Source organism: Amphiura filiformis, chromosome 17, assembly GCF_039555335.1.
Source record: "Amphiura filiformis chromosome 17, Afil_fr2py, whole genome shotgun sequence".
NCBI lineage: Eukaryota > Metazoa > Echinodermata > Ophiuroidea > Amphilepidida > Amphiuridae > Amphiura > Amphiura filiformis.
This window is the reverse complement of record NC_092644.1, coordinates 43,680,303-43,698,076: the sequence shown is the minus strand read 5'-3', so window position 1 is coordinate 43,698,076 and position 17,774 is coordinate 43,680,303. Positions and strand designations below refer to the sequence as shown.

Below are 17,774 nucleotides of genomic sequence, written 5' to 3'. Positions count from 1 at the left end.
TAATAAACGCACAATATTAACATAAGGTCCCTATTCTAAAAATTATAATACGTCTGACGTCTGAAGCTATGGGGAAAGAAAATGAAAACTAAAACATCAATGAAAATATATTCATTTTATAAATGAATAGACCTAAATATCATGAATGAAGGCAACTAAGAACATGCAAATAGCAACAACAATACCCAATTTTCTATAGTGCCATGAAGAAGAAACCTTTGTCGGGGCGTAAATGTTGATGTAGTTGTAAATGTAAATGTGAAAGTTATAGTAGGCCTAACCGACTGTGATGATGAAAGTGAATGTGCTGAATAATACAGGCCTGTATTTATACTAAATAAACAGGACATTCATGCCTGATAATCAAACACCTTGCTGTGATAAAACAAATTATATCTCAATATACTGCAATGAATGTGTAAAATTATGTTATTTCTATAATATCTGTGTATTTTGATATGTAAAGAGGGCCCCCATCCAGTGGAAAGCAGTGCTGATCTGGGCTACCCTCTATAAACATGATAAAGATGCCGTTGATAAAAATAATAAAATAAAAATGTTATCCTGAAAACAAAATCAGATGGTACCTGGTTTTGAACTGGGCCACAAAATCGGAACCCCGGATAACCTGATAGCTCTATCCTCTGTGACACGGAAAACAGTGATATTTTAAAAAATGTGTGAAAGTACAGTATTCATGGTATTTACTATTATATGAATGAACGCTGTCGTCCGGAAAGTATATAAGAATTACGAAAAACTTGATTTGTTGGCAAATGGGGTTCAGAATTTGTGTACTATACAGGGTATCTAGGGTATATTTGCTAGGGTACGAAGTGATTCGTGGCTAGGGCTGCAGTTTTTTTTTTGGATATAGTATTATTTTCCACTAATTTTGGCTATGAAACGAGAATGTTTCTTTATTGGCATTGAATGATTAGTGTCATTGGAATTAATGAAAAAAATACAAAAAGGTTTTTGCCTCCTTTAGACCCCTCTCCACGCTGCGTAAGAATATGGTAGCACCTAAGGACCGTACTGAAAAAGAAGATCAAACAGGAGTTATATACCACATTCCACGCACAGATTGTATAGCTCTGTTTACATTGGTGAAACCGGAAGGAAACTCAAGTTCAGACTTAATGAGCATAAATCAGTTGCTCCAAGTACCAATTCTCCTGTATCTGCTCATACCAAGTCCGGTCACAATATTGACTGGGACGGAGTTACTATTTTGGAAAAGGACAGCAGGAACGATACAAGGAAAATTCGCGATGCGATCCACATTAGGAGAGACCCGCAGCCCAAAATCAACACCTCGCAGGGGTACGAAATATCTCCAGTTTAGGCTTGCTGAAATCAGTGAAACCAACTGGCAACTCTAGTAGAAGATCTTCTAGAAACACTGATTTCAGCAGCATCTCACACACCATCACCCACTGAGGAAGGAACCAGTTGGTTCTGAAATATTTGGGAAAATAACCTGGTGAGTGCAGTTGAAAGTCTTAATCTTTTTACTTCTTAAGGGATGGGGCCATTTTAAAGCGATCTACAAAAAGTTTTTTGATACGTTCTTTGATTTCTAAAAAAGTAAAAAACGCAGTTTAACAAATAACGGTTAAAATGAAAGCCATTATTGGGGGGGGGGCTAATTATTGTATCAATTTGAAAGGCCTGACACCAATATAAACATTTGTTTCGATATTGGTTAAGTCCATGTTGACTAATTGTCTTCATTGGTTAAGTCTATGCTGACTAATTGTCTTCATCGGTTAAGTCTCTGATGACTAATTGTCTTCATTGGTTAAGTCCCTGTTGACTAACTGTCTTAATTGGTTAACTCCCTGTTGACTAATTGTCTTCATTGGTTAAGTCCATGTTGACTAATTGTCTTCATCGGTTAAAGGAGTATTTTGTGATCCTAGCATCCTCTATTTATGTCATTTTTCATTAGATATCCACGAAAAAAAGCTATTCCCAAAATTTCAGTTGATTCCGATTTTGCGTTCGCGAGTTATGCATGATTATGTGTATTACACTGCTCCATAGACAATGCGTTGTAATTTCGTTCTGGTGCACCAGAACGAAATTCAAATTTCACGATATCTTTCCTAAACGAATTAATCTGCAAGAAATATTTTGTACATAAACATTATGTAGCCAGAGGTTTCCAGTGATATAAAAATCTCAACTTTTTTTGAGAAAAGTGGGGGATGAGGCTGTGGATCACGAAATGCCCTTTTAAGTCCCTGATAACTAATTGTCGTCATTGTCGTCCCTGTTGACTAACTGTCTTGATTGGTTAAGTCCCTGTTGACTAATTGTCTTCATTGGTTAAATTCCTGTTGACTAATTGTCTTTATTGGTAAAATCTCTGTTGATTAATTGACTTCACTGGTTAAGTCCCGATTAGATTTTTATAATAGATATATGAAAAACTACTCCATGCATAAACAAACATTGGTAAAAAAAACACTTTTTCATACGATGTAGTGGTAATAGTATAAAGCATAACAAAAAAAACTGTCATCAAGTGTAAGAATATTTTCAGTGGTAAAATGGATATGTATATACTTTGAATAAGAATGAATAATATCTGAATAAAAAGTGATATAGTTGTATTCGTGTTCTATCTTAAATGTAAAGAATAGTGGTCCTAATATTGATCCTTGCGGAATACCATCACATTAATATCTCTGCGGTATGAATTCAACGAACTGGTATGATTATTATAATAGGCCTAATAATGATTGTTTTATATTGTTTTAAAACGATTTATATAAACCAAAGCACAATATTCCTCTAAATCGCAGTATTCCAGTTTAGCCTAGACCTACATGCCACTATCTTTATAGGCCTAAGCTTAGCCTACGGTATCGAACAGTTTTACGATAAGGGAATAAACCAAGTTCAGTGGCGTAATATAAACAACAGTCCTTTTGTTAAGAGGCTTCAAGTCGAACTAAAGGATTTAGTTTGAAACTTAACTATCGCAAAACATACCTTTTGGGGTTTTTTTAATCAAATTTAGGCCCTATGATCTGCATTAAGCCTATTCTGGAATCTGTGGCAGTGGTGTGTCCAGTCCCGGCCTCATCAGGATTGAATCCCGGGCCGCGGGGCAGAATCGAATGTTCATTTTATAATCATTAAAAGGGCCTTGTCGTTTTCCTGGCAGATACTGAAAACTTCTAGCAATGTCAATTTTACGTGAAATCTGCTGAAAAAACAAGAAAACAAAACATCCGTCTTCCTCACTTTCAAGATGGGGACGTGAAGAGAGTTTATATATAGCCCACTTTTAAGATTGTCTTCAAATGACATGAAAAGAGTGCAAATCCTTGCAGACGGAGTGTAGCTCTTTAAAAAATATTGACATGGGCCTAGTTACAAACAATGTATATTATAGTCTTTCGTTATTGTATTTACTATTAGTATTGCATTCAAAGCCTCTAAATCTATCTTCTCGTGTCGAGTTTATGGTGAAATAATAACGAAATGAGAACATACCGTAAAATGGGGTAACTTCGGTCAGCGGGGTAACTTTGGTCGGTCAAATATATTTTTTAAATGGTCAAATTTTTGTAGGCTATAGCAATATTGTTTTTAGTCATATTTGGTGTCAATTTGTTAAGAAATATGTTTGGAAGAAATAATAGTCGCTCATGATTTTTGACCAAAAATGGGCATTTTTTAACATTTTTTCAGAAAAAATAAAAATCGATATTTGTGAGCAAGAATGTGTGCGTGATTAATTTTGCAAGGAGTCAAATGTCACAAAAAACAACAACTTGCCCATAGGCCTATAATAGGCCTACAGCGAAGATCTTTTTTTTTTAATTCATGGAATGTAATACTCTGACCAAAGTTGCCCCCAAATGCGGGGTAACTTTGGTCAGGCTATTTTTAACCTCTAGGGCACCCTTACAAAATTAATAAAAATTCTTTTTCAACTTACATTTGTAGAATGGAAACCTAATGTCATAAAAAAAGAGTTAATTAGAAATATAATTGGGTGGTTTTTTTAGAAGCAGTGGTTTAAAAACTCTGAAAAGTGCTCAAAGTTATACCATTTTACGGTTTGCCATTTAGCAAAAACTTCGATTTTTTTAAAATTCACATGCGAGAGTCCGGTATCACCATCACCCTCTATATTTAAGAGTGATACAATTTTGCATGAGGAATTTTTCACTTCTCCACTAAAATTAACGAAATGACAGTAGGCCTATCCTCGTTAAAAAAAATCAAAATTAATAATCATGATATTATGCTGCATGTATTTGCTTCACAACTAAATGCAGGGAATAGTCAGAGATAAGTCTTTGAGGGCGCTATGCGTTGCCTGGGAAATTGACAACAAATATGGCGGCGTCCAGAGTACCAAATTGATATTCAGGTTGATTTTCAGGTTGATTACTTTTTAGCATACCGGGCACAGTGAGTTCATTCATTTGATGAAATAGGAAAACAAAGTATAAGACTGACACTGTTTACAAGTGAATTTGTAACAGTGAGGTGAGTGGAATAATCTCTCTTAAATGTACTGACATGACACGGCATGGCATGATGGACAAAATTTATAAGCTTACTTTAACGAATGTTAAATAGGCCTACACTCTGTGTGATACATGTAGTGTTAAGGTCCGTTCATGCTAGTACTACGCAGCAATTGCTTTGCAATGCGGTGCGTTGCCGCACTGCATCGTACTACAAGTACAAATACTGCATTGCGATATCGCAATACGCAAAAAAGTTAAATACATTTTAACTTGCATTGTCTGATTGAGTCATGTGAGTTGCAGCAAAAAGTAATTGATATGTCGGCAACGCACCTTAATGGCAATGCAATTGCGGCATGGTATGAACAGACCTTTAGGCTTTACACTTTGACTTTCATTTTGAACACAGTCACAGTTTAATAATTTATAAATACTCAGACAGGAGGGTGATAGTTCATAAGGATGATAAGGGCAGTGTCGTGTCGAGTGGTTTATAGCTAGACTCGCTTGCCATTTGATAGGTATCACAGGGAAACCTCAGTTAACACATTTGTTAGTCAGTCAAAATGGCCTAAACCGGCAATACAAATTTACATTGAAATTAAAAAGAAGCTTTTTAAGAAGGAAACCTTCATAAATATGTTGTCTATACTTCACTTGACCCAAATATATGATTTTTTTGGTGATGAGAGACTACGCACATGGAATTTCAGAGAGATTTTGATAGCAGTTCCATTAAAAAAGGTGCTATCGTCATGAGACTAAGATCTAGAAACACCCCCGTAATGCTGAAATGGGGAATTTTGCTAGCAGAATCTTTTTGATGAAAGTCAATCTTTGACAAGATGTAACTTTGCTACGGAAAGTGCTATGACAAAAAGGTTTTCAGTGTTGGCTTTCTTTACTCAAGGGCTTTAATTTGATATATAAAATGATGCAGTTTGATGGCAAATTTGAATTCACCTGGGATACCTACATTTGAGCTAGTCCTATACGCCGTGCCTGTGTATAGGACTGGCTTTATATACGCCATTTTTGGATGTCAATGGGAAATACACACTTAATGATTTGCGCAGTCAGAAATTTCTTTAAACTGTCATCAATCATCAATGTATATAAAATTGGTACCCAATTTTTTGCGCTTGCTAATTTTAAGACTCGGTTGAAACAAAATTAAGGATCGAATGTATAAAAGGCAAAATTATCGTCAAAGTTCTGCCGAATTCTGCACCCTTGCAAAGGGTTCAGAATTTGAATCGGGAATAAAAATATCCAATCTTTGCGATCAAAACACAAAATTACAACTTTAAACTTACTGTCGGCAAAAGACATTACTGCCAAACAAATTAAGAACACTCAACGTCAACTTCTCAAAATATTGGAGAAATATGCTCACCAAACATTGGGAAACTATGCAATCCAATTCTCATTCAAACGTGTGGGAAACTGAAAGTTCATAATCCCGGCCAGTTTACACCAAAACCCAAAGATAATTTTTTAACTCATGCGTGTAAAAATCCAAGACCAAAAACCATGAAGCACTGCTTTTTATACTTCTCATTCGCCTTCAGCTTCGCAACACGCTAGTCATGCTGGTTTGATTTCACTCAGTCTCATGCTATGTGGAGTGACTGGAATCACAATGACAGCAGAGGAGACTACTGCAGCTTACAGGACAGACTGTCGTGCATATACTACACCCATCGAATGTGTGTCATAGGCCCAGTCAGGGAACCCATGGATTCGATTCATGTACATTACGCAGAGATTGATTTTAGAGCTCTATCCTTTAGTTGACCATTCTTTAATCTTTTCTTGCATTCTATTGTAATTTATGTTCTAAAAGGTTCCTGATTGAAGGCTCCAGCTCTCCTGCAAATTCCAAAAGACAGGACCCTATATACCTCAACATCGTCATAATTTAATAAGTATGAAAGGCAAACCTGAGTTAAAGGCCGCTCCAAATATCTGGAAAACATATTTTAACTTAAAAGTTAGGAGCTGTGTAAAGTTTGTTGGTATAGAGGTGAACAATCTGAACATTGGCTTGGTTATATTTTAAGCCTACTTAATTGGGTTGCCCTTGAAAGTTTGCCTGGTCAACGTACTGGATTGGCCTTTGACACATTTGCTAGTCGACCAAATTGGCCTAAAATGGGACCCAAATACAATAGGCCCTACATATTTACATAGACATTAAATGATTTGTCTAGGAAACCTTCATAAATATGTCGTCTCTACATGTACTTCACTTGACTAGATTTATTTTTGTGGTGAGACAATTGCACATGGAATTTTAGAGGGATTATGATAGCAGTTCCAGCAGTTTCCACATGGAAAAGCTGCACTATCATGAGACTATACTGTTTTGTTTTTAAATTGTTGCATAACTCGTACAACATTTCTTGTCATTTGATTGGCCAACTACTATTGATTATTTCTGCTATTTTTAGCGACCAGCTGCAATTTAAAAAGGGCTATTGCACTCCGCGTCCGTGCAATATTTATTTTTCCATTGCACAGACGCGGAGCTACCATAGCAATGCTGACAGACGCGCGAGCGTATAGCACGAGCTTGGTAGGTGCGGTACTTGCTTCTAAAATAAATATGCATTTAGATATCTTTTAATTTATTTTGTTTTTCTGGTGATTTATAAAATTACCGTAAGTGGAAGCAAGGTAACTTATTTATGAGTTATAAACAAATATTGAATGTTATATTAAAGCCTTACCCCTAGCTTGAAGAAAGTGTTTGAAATGTGTTTATAAATGATAACCAAGAACTTCAGTCTTAAGTAACATGTCTTTTTATCACAACAATTTTAGAAACAAATTTGAATTAAAGTAAGGGAGCAAATAAGAAAAATAACAAAAATATTTGAAAATCTCCAAAAATCAGTGAAGGTGGGTACGTTATACGCGTTAATTATTTTACTTGGCCTAATGCAATAAAAAATGCCAAACAGAATGTTCACACAACATGAGAACAAGTCCTCAAACGTTCGAATATGTAGTTACTGCAACTTGGTAATCCATATTAAGTGGAGCGTGTATTCCAAATTGCTCAGCTCAGCTCTGACACTGTAGATTCTCTATACCAGTTACCTGCCTATGTCCGTAAAGTTCCCGTAGAGCCATAAAATACCACTCGGTTCAGCTCCGGCGCTATATACAGTGAATGTAGATTACCCTATACATTAGGAGCCTATATTAAATACCCATTCCCTTTTTAATACAGACATAAGCAAGGTTGGCAGGCAACAGTATACCTCTCTGCATTTGGAAGAATAATACTTAATGATAAGATATGTATGGTCTATAATAAATTTAAGCATTTTGAGCAGTGAAAATGATGTAAAAATTGCCACGTTTTGTCCATCACACAATGTTACATGTCACCAGAATAGAACCAGAATTAGACATATATGTCATAAAACCGAAAGAATCAATTCACAAGCACGACACAAATATCTGATTTATCATATAGTGTACCCAGAATTTTCAATGCACTATCATTTGTATACAGTACGGTATAAGATACACGTGGCTATAATGGTTATATGCTGATTTGAGCTCAAAACTTAATAGCCAGGCATGTACAATTATTGTACATATTATGTATACACTAATCTGACGAGCTAAGTGATGGTCAGAATTCATACTGGGGGCCATCCACACTAAACTGGTGTTGTAACTGCCCAATTGGGCAGGGCGGAAAAGCGCTGCTTCAAAATCAATCTTAAATGTTGTATTGCATTGTAAACTTTGATATATCGCTTTCATTGCAGGGAATGCTGTCAACAAAACAAGCATGGCTGAACCGGAAATTACCAATGTACCATCAAATGATATGGAAGACCAGACCATTTCTAAAGATCTGTCAACTTCAGCAACTCAAGATCCAGCTGAATCTTCTAATATACCAGAGGCAACAGATGAATCTTCCAATAAACAAGAGGCAACAAATGAATCTTCCAATGAACCAGAGGCAACAGATGAATCTGTCAATAAACCAGAGGCAACAGATGAATCTGTCAATAAACCAGAGGCAATAGATGAATCTTCTAATAAACCAGAGGCAACAGATGAATCTGTCAATAAACTAGAGGCAACAGATGAATCTGTCAATAAACCAGAGGCAACAGATGAATCTGTCAATAAACCAGAGGCAACAAATGAATCTTCCAATAAACCAGAGGCAACAAATGAATCTTCCAATAAACCAGAGACAACAGACGAATCTACTAATAAACCAGAGGCAACAGATGAATCTTCTAATAAACCAGAGACAACAGATGAATCTTCTAATAAACCAGAGACAAGAGATGAATCTTCCAATAAACCAGAGGCAACAAATGAATCTTCCAATAAACCAGAGGCAACAGATGAATCTGTCAATAAACCAGAGACAACAGATGAATCTGCCAATAAACAAGAGGCAACAAATGAATATTCTAATAAACCAGACACAACAGATGAATCTGTCAATAAACCAGAGGCAATAGATGAATCTTCTAATAAACCAGAGACAACAGATGGATCTGTCAATAAACCAGAGGCAATAGATGAATCTTCTAATAAACCAGAGACAAGAGATGAATCTTTCAGTAAAGCAGAGGCAACAGATGAATCTTCCAATGAAGCAGAGACATCTGGGGATATTTCAGTGACAGCAAGGGAACCAGCTACACAGGAGCAAGTGACCACACCCACATTGGGAGAAACAGATATAGTCAAAGACACTCACAAATTAGACATGTCACAAAGTGTAGAAACAAGTGATAAAAATGAAAATGAGCTAGAGCAAAACTCTGTTGAAGCAGAAAAAGACACAACAGATCCCACTTGTGAACAGTCACAAGATGGTATTGACAATGAACCTGTTAGGAAATCAGGTGAAGATACAACAGAAGTGTCAGCTGTTGAACAAGATGGTAGTGTAACACATACTGGTGCTGAGGCTGAATCTGTGATTGATAATAACATGACACATGAGCCTAGGCCAGACCAAAGTGGATTATCAACATCTGGAAAGGATGAAAATGAATATGATGTAAGACAATCCATTGATAAAACAGATGATAATGATGCTAGTCAATCCAGTAAGAACGATGAAAATTATTCTAAACAAGATGGTGCAATAGGTAATGTACTAAAAGACTCTGGCGAGGGTAATGTTTCAGGGAACACTGGAGATAATGAAAGAAGTGGTCCATCAGAAGCAGTAGAACCCTCAGAGGGTGCTGTCCAAGACTCTGCTGATGAACAGCCAACTGAAAATGAACCACCAACTGAAACTACTCTTGTAGAGGCAGAAGCTGATAACGTTTTGGAGGACATTACTGCCAAGTCTGAAACAAGCGTTACAAAAGGTTCTGACAAAGTTGTCACTTTTGATGATGATGTTAAATCAGAATCAGGTGACACAAATTGTGACACAGATCTTCCAAAGTCCCCAACTTCTACCATAAGAGAACTGGCAACATCAAGGCAAAGTGAAAGAACTTCAGAATTTGTGTACGATGAATCAGGTGATTTCCCAACTCCTGATTTTTATGATAAAGCTTTGCAGCGTTCAGTTACTCCGTCTGTTACAGAAAGTGGGAAGATCAGTAGACAGGAATCGGGATCCAGAAGGAATCTGTTGAGTCGAGGAGAAAGTAATAAGAGTGTGACATTTGCAGATGAAATTAATAAAGATGATGATGATGATGATTGCACGGAAGAAGTTGAAATCAAAATGGAGGCCATAGAAGGAAACAAGGTAAGACACAGGTAGATGTGACACAATCTGATCCAACCAGGGCCCTGTTTCACAAAGCCTTACAAGCGTAATCTCCAATTAAATCAATGATAAGATAGATTGTAAGTCTTTGTGAAATGGGCCATAGGTCAAAGGAGCCAATATTCTTATCATCAGCAACTTGTCCTTGAAATCTGTACATCCTTAGTTTAGCCTGACCAGGCCTGACAGAATTTTAAATGTCCACTTACCCATCGGGCAAGTCAACATAGAAATCCACTTGCCCAGCTTGATATTTTACTTGCCCTGCTCTTTGTATACATTGGCTATTCCAATTGAAATCCATACACCCCCTACATTGTTATATGAAAGACATACCCTTAATCTTCCATACATGAAGTGTGAATTTCAAATAGGACTGCCTAAATTGTGACTCCATTTGATATCTACACCTCCTGTGTGGGAGATTAAGGTCATGTCTTCTGTATGTTGTATGGATTTCAACTGGAATAGCCCATTTTGTTCACCTTAATTAAACCTTCACTAAATTATGATGTAGTAGTCACAAGACATGGCAACCTAATACTTAGTACTACATGCACCATATGTGCGTTATATTATAACATGGCTGATATAGTTGGCAATCGATACAGCTTGATAACCAACACTACATGACAATACAATAAGTCACTTTCGTATGTAATATTTATTGGAATGTAAGTTCACACGTGCTGGTGACCAACACAGATGTTGGGGAAAAAGGGAAAAACACACACACAGGTCTATGTTTATGAAAAGAATAACAAAGAAATCCCCAGATTCAAGGGGAAAATCATTGCCCTCTTTCCCCTTTAAACATGTAGTATTCTTACACAGTCAACGTAAGGGAAAAAGGTAGCAGTAGCAGATATTGGAATGTAAGTTCATTCATGCTGGTGACCAACACATATGCAACATTTACATTACTCGTTGATGGTCGATAAACGTCCCAATAAATCGGACTTAGTCACCGGTCAGTACTACAGCATAGATATCCATGGCTAACGATGGTTAACTATGGAAACATGTTAAAGGACATCAAGAAAATTGTCTAAGTTATTTATTTTGAGCTCTTTCGAGACGAGTAATGGATATATTCTGTAGATTTAGGTTTTGTCTGTGACTGCTAATGTGAGGCCGTCGAGGTAAATGCACGGGCTCAAACTCGGTGGGTGGGTGTAGTTCTGTCCTGGCAAGAAGAAGTTTATGTTCGTTAAGTCATCCGACCCGGGGCCCCCTCCAAGGGGTCATTTGAGGTCAAATGACTAAAAACTGCCATATGGGCATGAAACTAGGTACTACGGGACTCAAACTCGGTGGGTGGGTGTAGTTCTGTCCTGGTAAGAAGATGTTCATGTTCGTTAAGTCATCAGAAAACGGGGAACCCTCCCAGGGGTCATTTGAGGTAAAATGACTAAAAACTGTCATATGGGCATGAAACTAGGTCGACGGGGCTCAAACTCGGTGGGTGGGTGTAGTTCTGTCCTGTCAAGAAGATGTTTATGTTCGTTTTAAAGTCATCTGACACGGGGTCCGCTCCCAGGGGTCATCTGAGGTCAAATTACTAAAAAGTGTCGTATGGGCATGAAACTTGGTAGGTACAGTCAACATTTAAAACAACATTTTTTGAAGGTCATTTTGGGGTCATCCAAGGTCACCACGGGTCATCTGAAGTCAAATTAGTAAAAACTCATATATGGGCATGAAACTTGGTGGGTACAGTCAACATTTAGAGTTATAAGTTTAGATCATTTTTGGGTCATCCAAGGTCACCCAGGGGTCATCTGAGGTCAAATGACTAAAAACTGTCGTATGGGCATGAAACTTGGTGGGTACAGTCAACATTTAGAGCCAAATTTTTGGAAGGTCATTTTGGGGTCGCCAGGGGTCATCTGAGGTCAAATTAGTAAAAACTGTCATATAGACATGTAAGCATCAGCTTGGTAATCGCGCCCAGCCGAGAACCGCCAAATATGGTAACCGCCTAGTCTATTTTAAAACTGATGCATCAATGACTATGTTCATCATGTCATTATTGTATCATTCTCACATACATTAGGAAATGAATTTGGAGAATAGAGGCCTTGCATGTGATCTGACATATCATCCCGTAAATATGGCGGACTACTCAAATGCATTCAACAAAAGCATGATTGCAATCAAATAGGTTGATGACAACATTTGATTGAATGGACTGCACTCCGCCATAACTACGGTGAAGGACACCGGCTCAAATCCTTTGTTTGGAGCCAATCGATAATTTCATGCAGGGCCTCTATACTTTCTGTTAATAAAATACTATGCTGACCTCACACTCCAGTAATTTCAGATCATTGAGCTCAGTACATTAATACATCAAAGAATGTCTTCCAATTCATGAAAACAAATAGATAATCTGCATATCGGATTAAAAGCTTGAGGCATTTCAATTGCAAGGCCCATTACTTATACACCAACAACAACATAGGCCTACAAGTGTATATAATGTAGCATGTGCACACATTATCATGTTGTGGATGGTGAATCAAGCTGCAGTGCCTACCCATTCCCAAATAAATGCAGTGACCAACCGGTGTTCACTCATGATTGACGTACTGATCATTATGTATGATTTAAACTCATAGGTTTTGGCAATTTGGGAGGGGTGGGTTCAGACAGGGTCTAATTCTGCATAAAACCGGCAGCGTTATTTCTATAGATCTGCTGCGCATTCAAATTGCATTGTATTGCATCGTAATTTCATTTGTGTCTATGCTAATTATGTTTACACAACATGAACTCACGTGTTTTCAAGCAAATTCGCCGATAATAGGTGATCAAAAGCGATCGGAATGTTACAAAAGTACAGATCGCATTCAGCTTACTTTATATGAGGTGATCTTTGGAAAAATACGGCATAATTTGTCTTGGTGTTTGGGGAATGCCATGCAGTAAAATATTAATACGTTGCGGCAATTCATGATTGACAACTAACAATCGGCGTGTCCTTCGTATCCTCCACTGTCAATTTCTTATCCACTCACTAATCCTCACAAAAGCTTTGTGTTGATTACGTAATGTGTGCAGGCAAATTGCAATAAGTACAATGAAATAATGAGTAGAGGCGGGCTCCGAGGCGGGTTTCTTCTTCATCTTACGTAACAGTATTGTTCTCCAAAAAAAACCGGAAGCTTGTCGTTTGGAGCTCTAGCTGAAATACAGCAAGATAATGGAAGATAGTAAATGTAAACCTGTATTTTAGCTAGAGTATCTCGAGCTAGGTGGGTTCAAATTGCTCAAATACCCTTTCAAATATATCAAATTATTTAAATAAATAAATGAATGAATGAATGAATGAATGAATGAATGAATGAATGAATGAATGAATGAATGAATAAATAAATAAATAAATAAATAAATAAATAAATAAATAAATAAATGAATGAATGAATGAATGAATGAATGAAAATGAATGAATGAATGAATGAATGAATGAATGAATGAATGAATGAATGAATGAATGAATGAAAAAAATTGAACAAATTGTAGCGTAGCATTAAAATCATAATAATCATTGCTGGCAGGCGGATTTGAACCAACGATATTGACATTACCAGTCTGATGCTCTAACACTGAGCTATGCCATCATCTAGTAATGAGGGTCAAGTTTTTAGCGTATACAGTGTTTGTCTGTGAAAATGCCGCCTTGTGAAATAAATAAATATAAAGTCTCAATTTTTAATTTAAATTTATTTGATAATTTTCTAACCTATATTTTCTTTAGAGCAGGGACAAATATTTCCCCTTTTATCCAATTTGGCCGCTAAATAAGAATCTACTTCTTTTATTACTGATTTAATTCCGCGATATTTAGTTGGCTTAGTGGTTTTGCACAGTGCTTTTTAACCGGGAGGTACCGAGATCGATTCCCACCTCTGCCTGCATTTTTTTCAAGACTGGGAAATAATAACCTGACATTCGCCGCTGACATTCGTACTGCAGAAGCGGAGTTGTAACTTGTTAAACTTTGCTCCTTCCGTAAAAGGGTACATTATTTTGGCACTACATTATTTCTTTTTTTCAACATTGCTGGTAGGCCCCTATTAAATATCAAATGGTCATAATTGGCGGTCACTTCAAATCATCGCCAACTGAGCGAGGTTCAGGAATGTACTCTCATTGTTAATTGTTGGTTAATCCACCACTTGAACAGGACTTAACCAAAGCAAACAAAGACTTAAGCTTTTTACGAATGCTATACATAAGTATAAGCTTATTATCCTCTTCAACAATAGGATTAAAGATTGGTGCTTGACTGGAATTACGTGCTAGTGTCATTGGTTATTGTTAAAAGGCAATAAGGTGTGTAATTGCAATATTTCCTCTGAATAGGAAAGACTCTCTACATCGAACCATGGATGCTGGTGGTTGAATTAAGCCCGATCCTGACTCCACCATGGCGGTATGCGATGCTGCGATGCTTTTCAAACATCTCAGCATCCCGCGATGAAATTAAAATGTACAGGTGGAGTCAGTATCGGGCTTTAGGAATAAAAACCCAATTAGAAATGATGCGCTTGAGAATTCAACAATATAAATAATGGTAGCTCTATTATAATACACATTAATGATAAAATTCCAAAATATAATACGTTTTTTGTCTTTGCTTGTCACGTGGTAGCGATTATATTTTTAAATAAGTTTCAAATGAATAACAACAAGACAAGTGGCCGACTGGCCGAGTGGTCTAAGGCGCTTTTTTAATTTCATATCTGGGAAATGTGACTGGGAGAATTTATGTATGGTGTGGAGTGGTGTGATAGGGCATGTACTTTAACTGGCCGGCGCGGTCCGGTGACTAAGTCTTTATTGGGCGTTTTATCGGCAGTCAACGAGTAATGACATGTATTTTTTAATGTGTTTGAATCTGTATACTCCCAAGTATTCAAAACACATGATCTGCTTGTACTCAAATTAGATGCTGCTGTTTTTATACCTCTAATTAATTAATTTCAAGTGAATTGATATGCATCTTCTTACCAGACACAGGACAAGGCAGAGGAAGAAGCAGAGAGTGTATTTACAACAGCAGTCAGTGAAGAGAAGATAGAAGAAGCAACAGCCAGGGCTAAGAAAAGTATATCAAACAAACAGAGTGTAGCTGTAGACTTATGGGGACAAGCAACATATGAGCTAGAATCGATGGGAGATGTCATAACTAAAAAGGCTACAGAACAGTAAGTAATTAGTATAGTAAAAAATAACAATAGATGAAGTGACAAGAAACAGTTGGTACAGTAGTTGCCATTGTTGTTTATCCAGTAGATCTATGTGTGTGCATCATGATTATTTGAGGAACTGAGGTTTTAAAGACTTGTTCTGAATCAAGTAAACAACTATTGAAGAGGTCATAATGTTTTAACCTTGCACTTAATTCCCATAATTCAAACTCTTACAAACAAAAGCATTAAAAAAGAATTTTAATTTTTTTATATCAAAACAATACAATGGAGCATAGATCTGGAAGGCCACAAAAGGCTGATAAAATAGCCCTTTTCTAAAAAAAAAGAGAATTGTGGCAACCCTGTACTATTATTTATAGTCATTGCTGTCACTTTATCTATATACTACAGAATTATTTGGTGCTACACACATATGAAGATCAGTTGCTAGCATGCCACATGATTTTGACCAAAGTCGGGAAGTACAAATGAGTTGTACAATAATGAAGTATAACATCGCGTCATCTATAATCTGTGGTATGCTAACCTTTCTAAATCATTTCTTTCCAACTCCTTAATCCTCAGCTTTGAGAAAGGTTGCAAGCTAGCGGACCAAGGTGACCATTGCCAAGCCATCTTAGCCTTCGACAAAGCCATCAACCTATGCCCAAAAATTGTCACCTACTATCTAGCTCGCGGAGAATCCTACCTGCAGATCTGCGATTTTCAATCAGCCATCCTCAACCTCAAGAGGGCGTGTGTTCTAGATCCTAATAACGATAAGTATTACAGCAAGTTGGCGTTTGTGTACTACTTCTACGGGCAGACTTTATTTGATCAGAATCTGTTTGCGGAGGCTTTGGAAGCGTTCTCAAGGGCTTCTGAGATGAGACCAGAGGTAGTTGGATACCACACAAGAAGGTAAGGCATCAGGCTGGGACTGTTGAAACTTGCAGGCAAGCTACTCATTGCTCTCCTGGGTGTGTTTAGGAGAGCTGTCAGGGATATCTATTATATTGCTCCCCTGAAAACTCTCCTATACATTCAACATCATTGAGTTTTAAACATTGCAAGTGTGCTAAACATTACTCTCCTGGGTTATATGTTTAGGAGAGCTGTTGTCAGGGGAATGATTCAAATTGCACATTGATATAAACATTAGGCACATTCAGACGATGTTGCTAACTTGATAGTAAGCTCATTGGTCAGTCTACTAGTTTGGTAAACTTGTGAGTAATGCCCATGTGAACAAGGTTGGTTTTAAGCTACTTGTGAGTTATCAATGATGATTTACAAGTAGGATTTTATTACAAGTAGTGTGTTACTTGCGAGTTGTCTTCATTGCAAAGTGCCTTGTGATAAATGTTACTCACTATTTTTAAAAGTAAGCAAGTAAGTGTGACTAGACTGGCATATTGTAGAATATTTAGCGCACAAATGTTTATGCAATGTTGCTAAAAGACATCTCATTTTCCTACAAGTTTCTCATATTCAGGACACTTTCATCCAAAGTCCCCTTATTTTCTCAGTTAGGCATTTTTTAGAAAGAAAAACAACAGTCGGCTGCTTCAACAATTTTATCAAGTATTATCATAGTAACAAAAATACAGAAAACCCCATCAGTTAAAATAATTTCATCAATAAATGGATAACTCTAAGGTAAACTTAGTAACATAATAATAATCAAATATAATTTTGCTTACCTATAATATAAGTGTATATAACCATCCAGTATGTAGTGTATTAAATCCAAGGGGATACCAGTATTGCTAACACACATCTGATAGTAACAGGTTATCTGTTGATGCTTTTACCATTGAGCTGTATCAAAGTAGATCCTGTTTCAAAAATGCTGTCCTCAAAAATAATTCATCAAGCAGTTGACACCAGTTATTGTGACATGTGAAACGTAATCTCTTTATTCCCATCATTAACCCTTTATGAGTTGACTGTTGAAATTTGGCTCTTATTATAGCAATATTTGAAAACAGTATTCATGAGGATCAACACTCAAATGAGAATACAGTGCAAACATGCCTAGTCTAATTGTGACACGATTGCTCCATGGGGGCCAAAAGAGGCATTTTTGAAAACTGAGTTACTATAATCATTAATTTGTAGTAACATTAGGCTATCATATACTGAAAACACCAAAGATCTAGCATACTTAGTTCTAAAGTTATGAGGTTTTGTGATGTGTATTTTCTTATGTATTCTATTGTTTTTACTCCATAGTTTTGCCTTTATCTCAGTTTCAAATTTGCCGCCTTTGGCCCCCATGGACCGGATCAT

General features: G+C 36.9%; 1 protein-coding gene across 1 annotated transcript in view; it reads left to right on the top strand.

Moving 5' to 3' along the window:
• The first annotated feature begins 4,376 nt into the window (after positions 1-4,376).
• Positions 4,377-17,774, top strand: part of LOC140137845 (uncharacterized) — a 33,928-nt gene continuing 20,530 nt past the window's right edge. The window contains exons 1-4 of the mRNA XM_072159639.1: positions 4,377-4,515; positions 8,288-10,263; positions 15,304-15,497; positions 16,068-16,403. Coding sequence (XP_072015740.1) covers positions 8,311-10,263; positions 15,304-15,497; positions 16,068-16,403 — 2,483 coding nt within the window. The 5' untranslated portion in view covers positions 4,377-4,515; positions 8,288-8,310. The remainder of the gene's footprint in view (positions 4,516-8,287; positions 10,264-15,303; positions 15,498-16,067; positions 16,404-17,774) is intronic.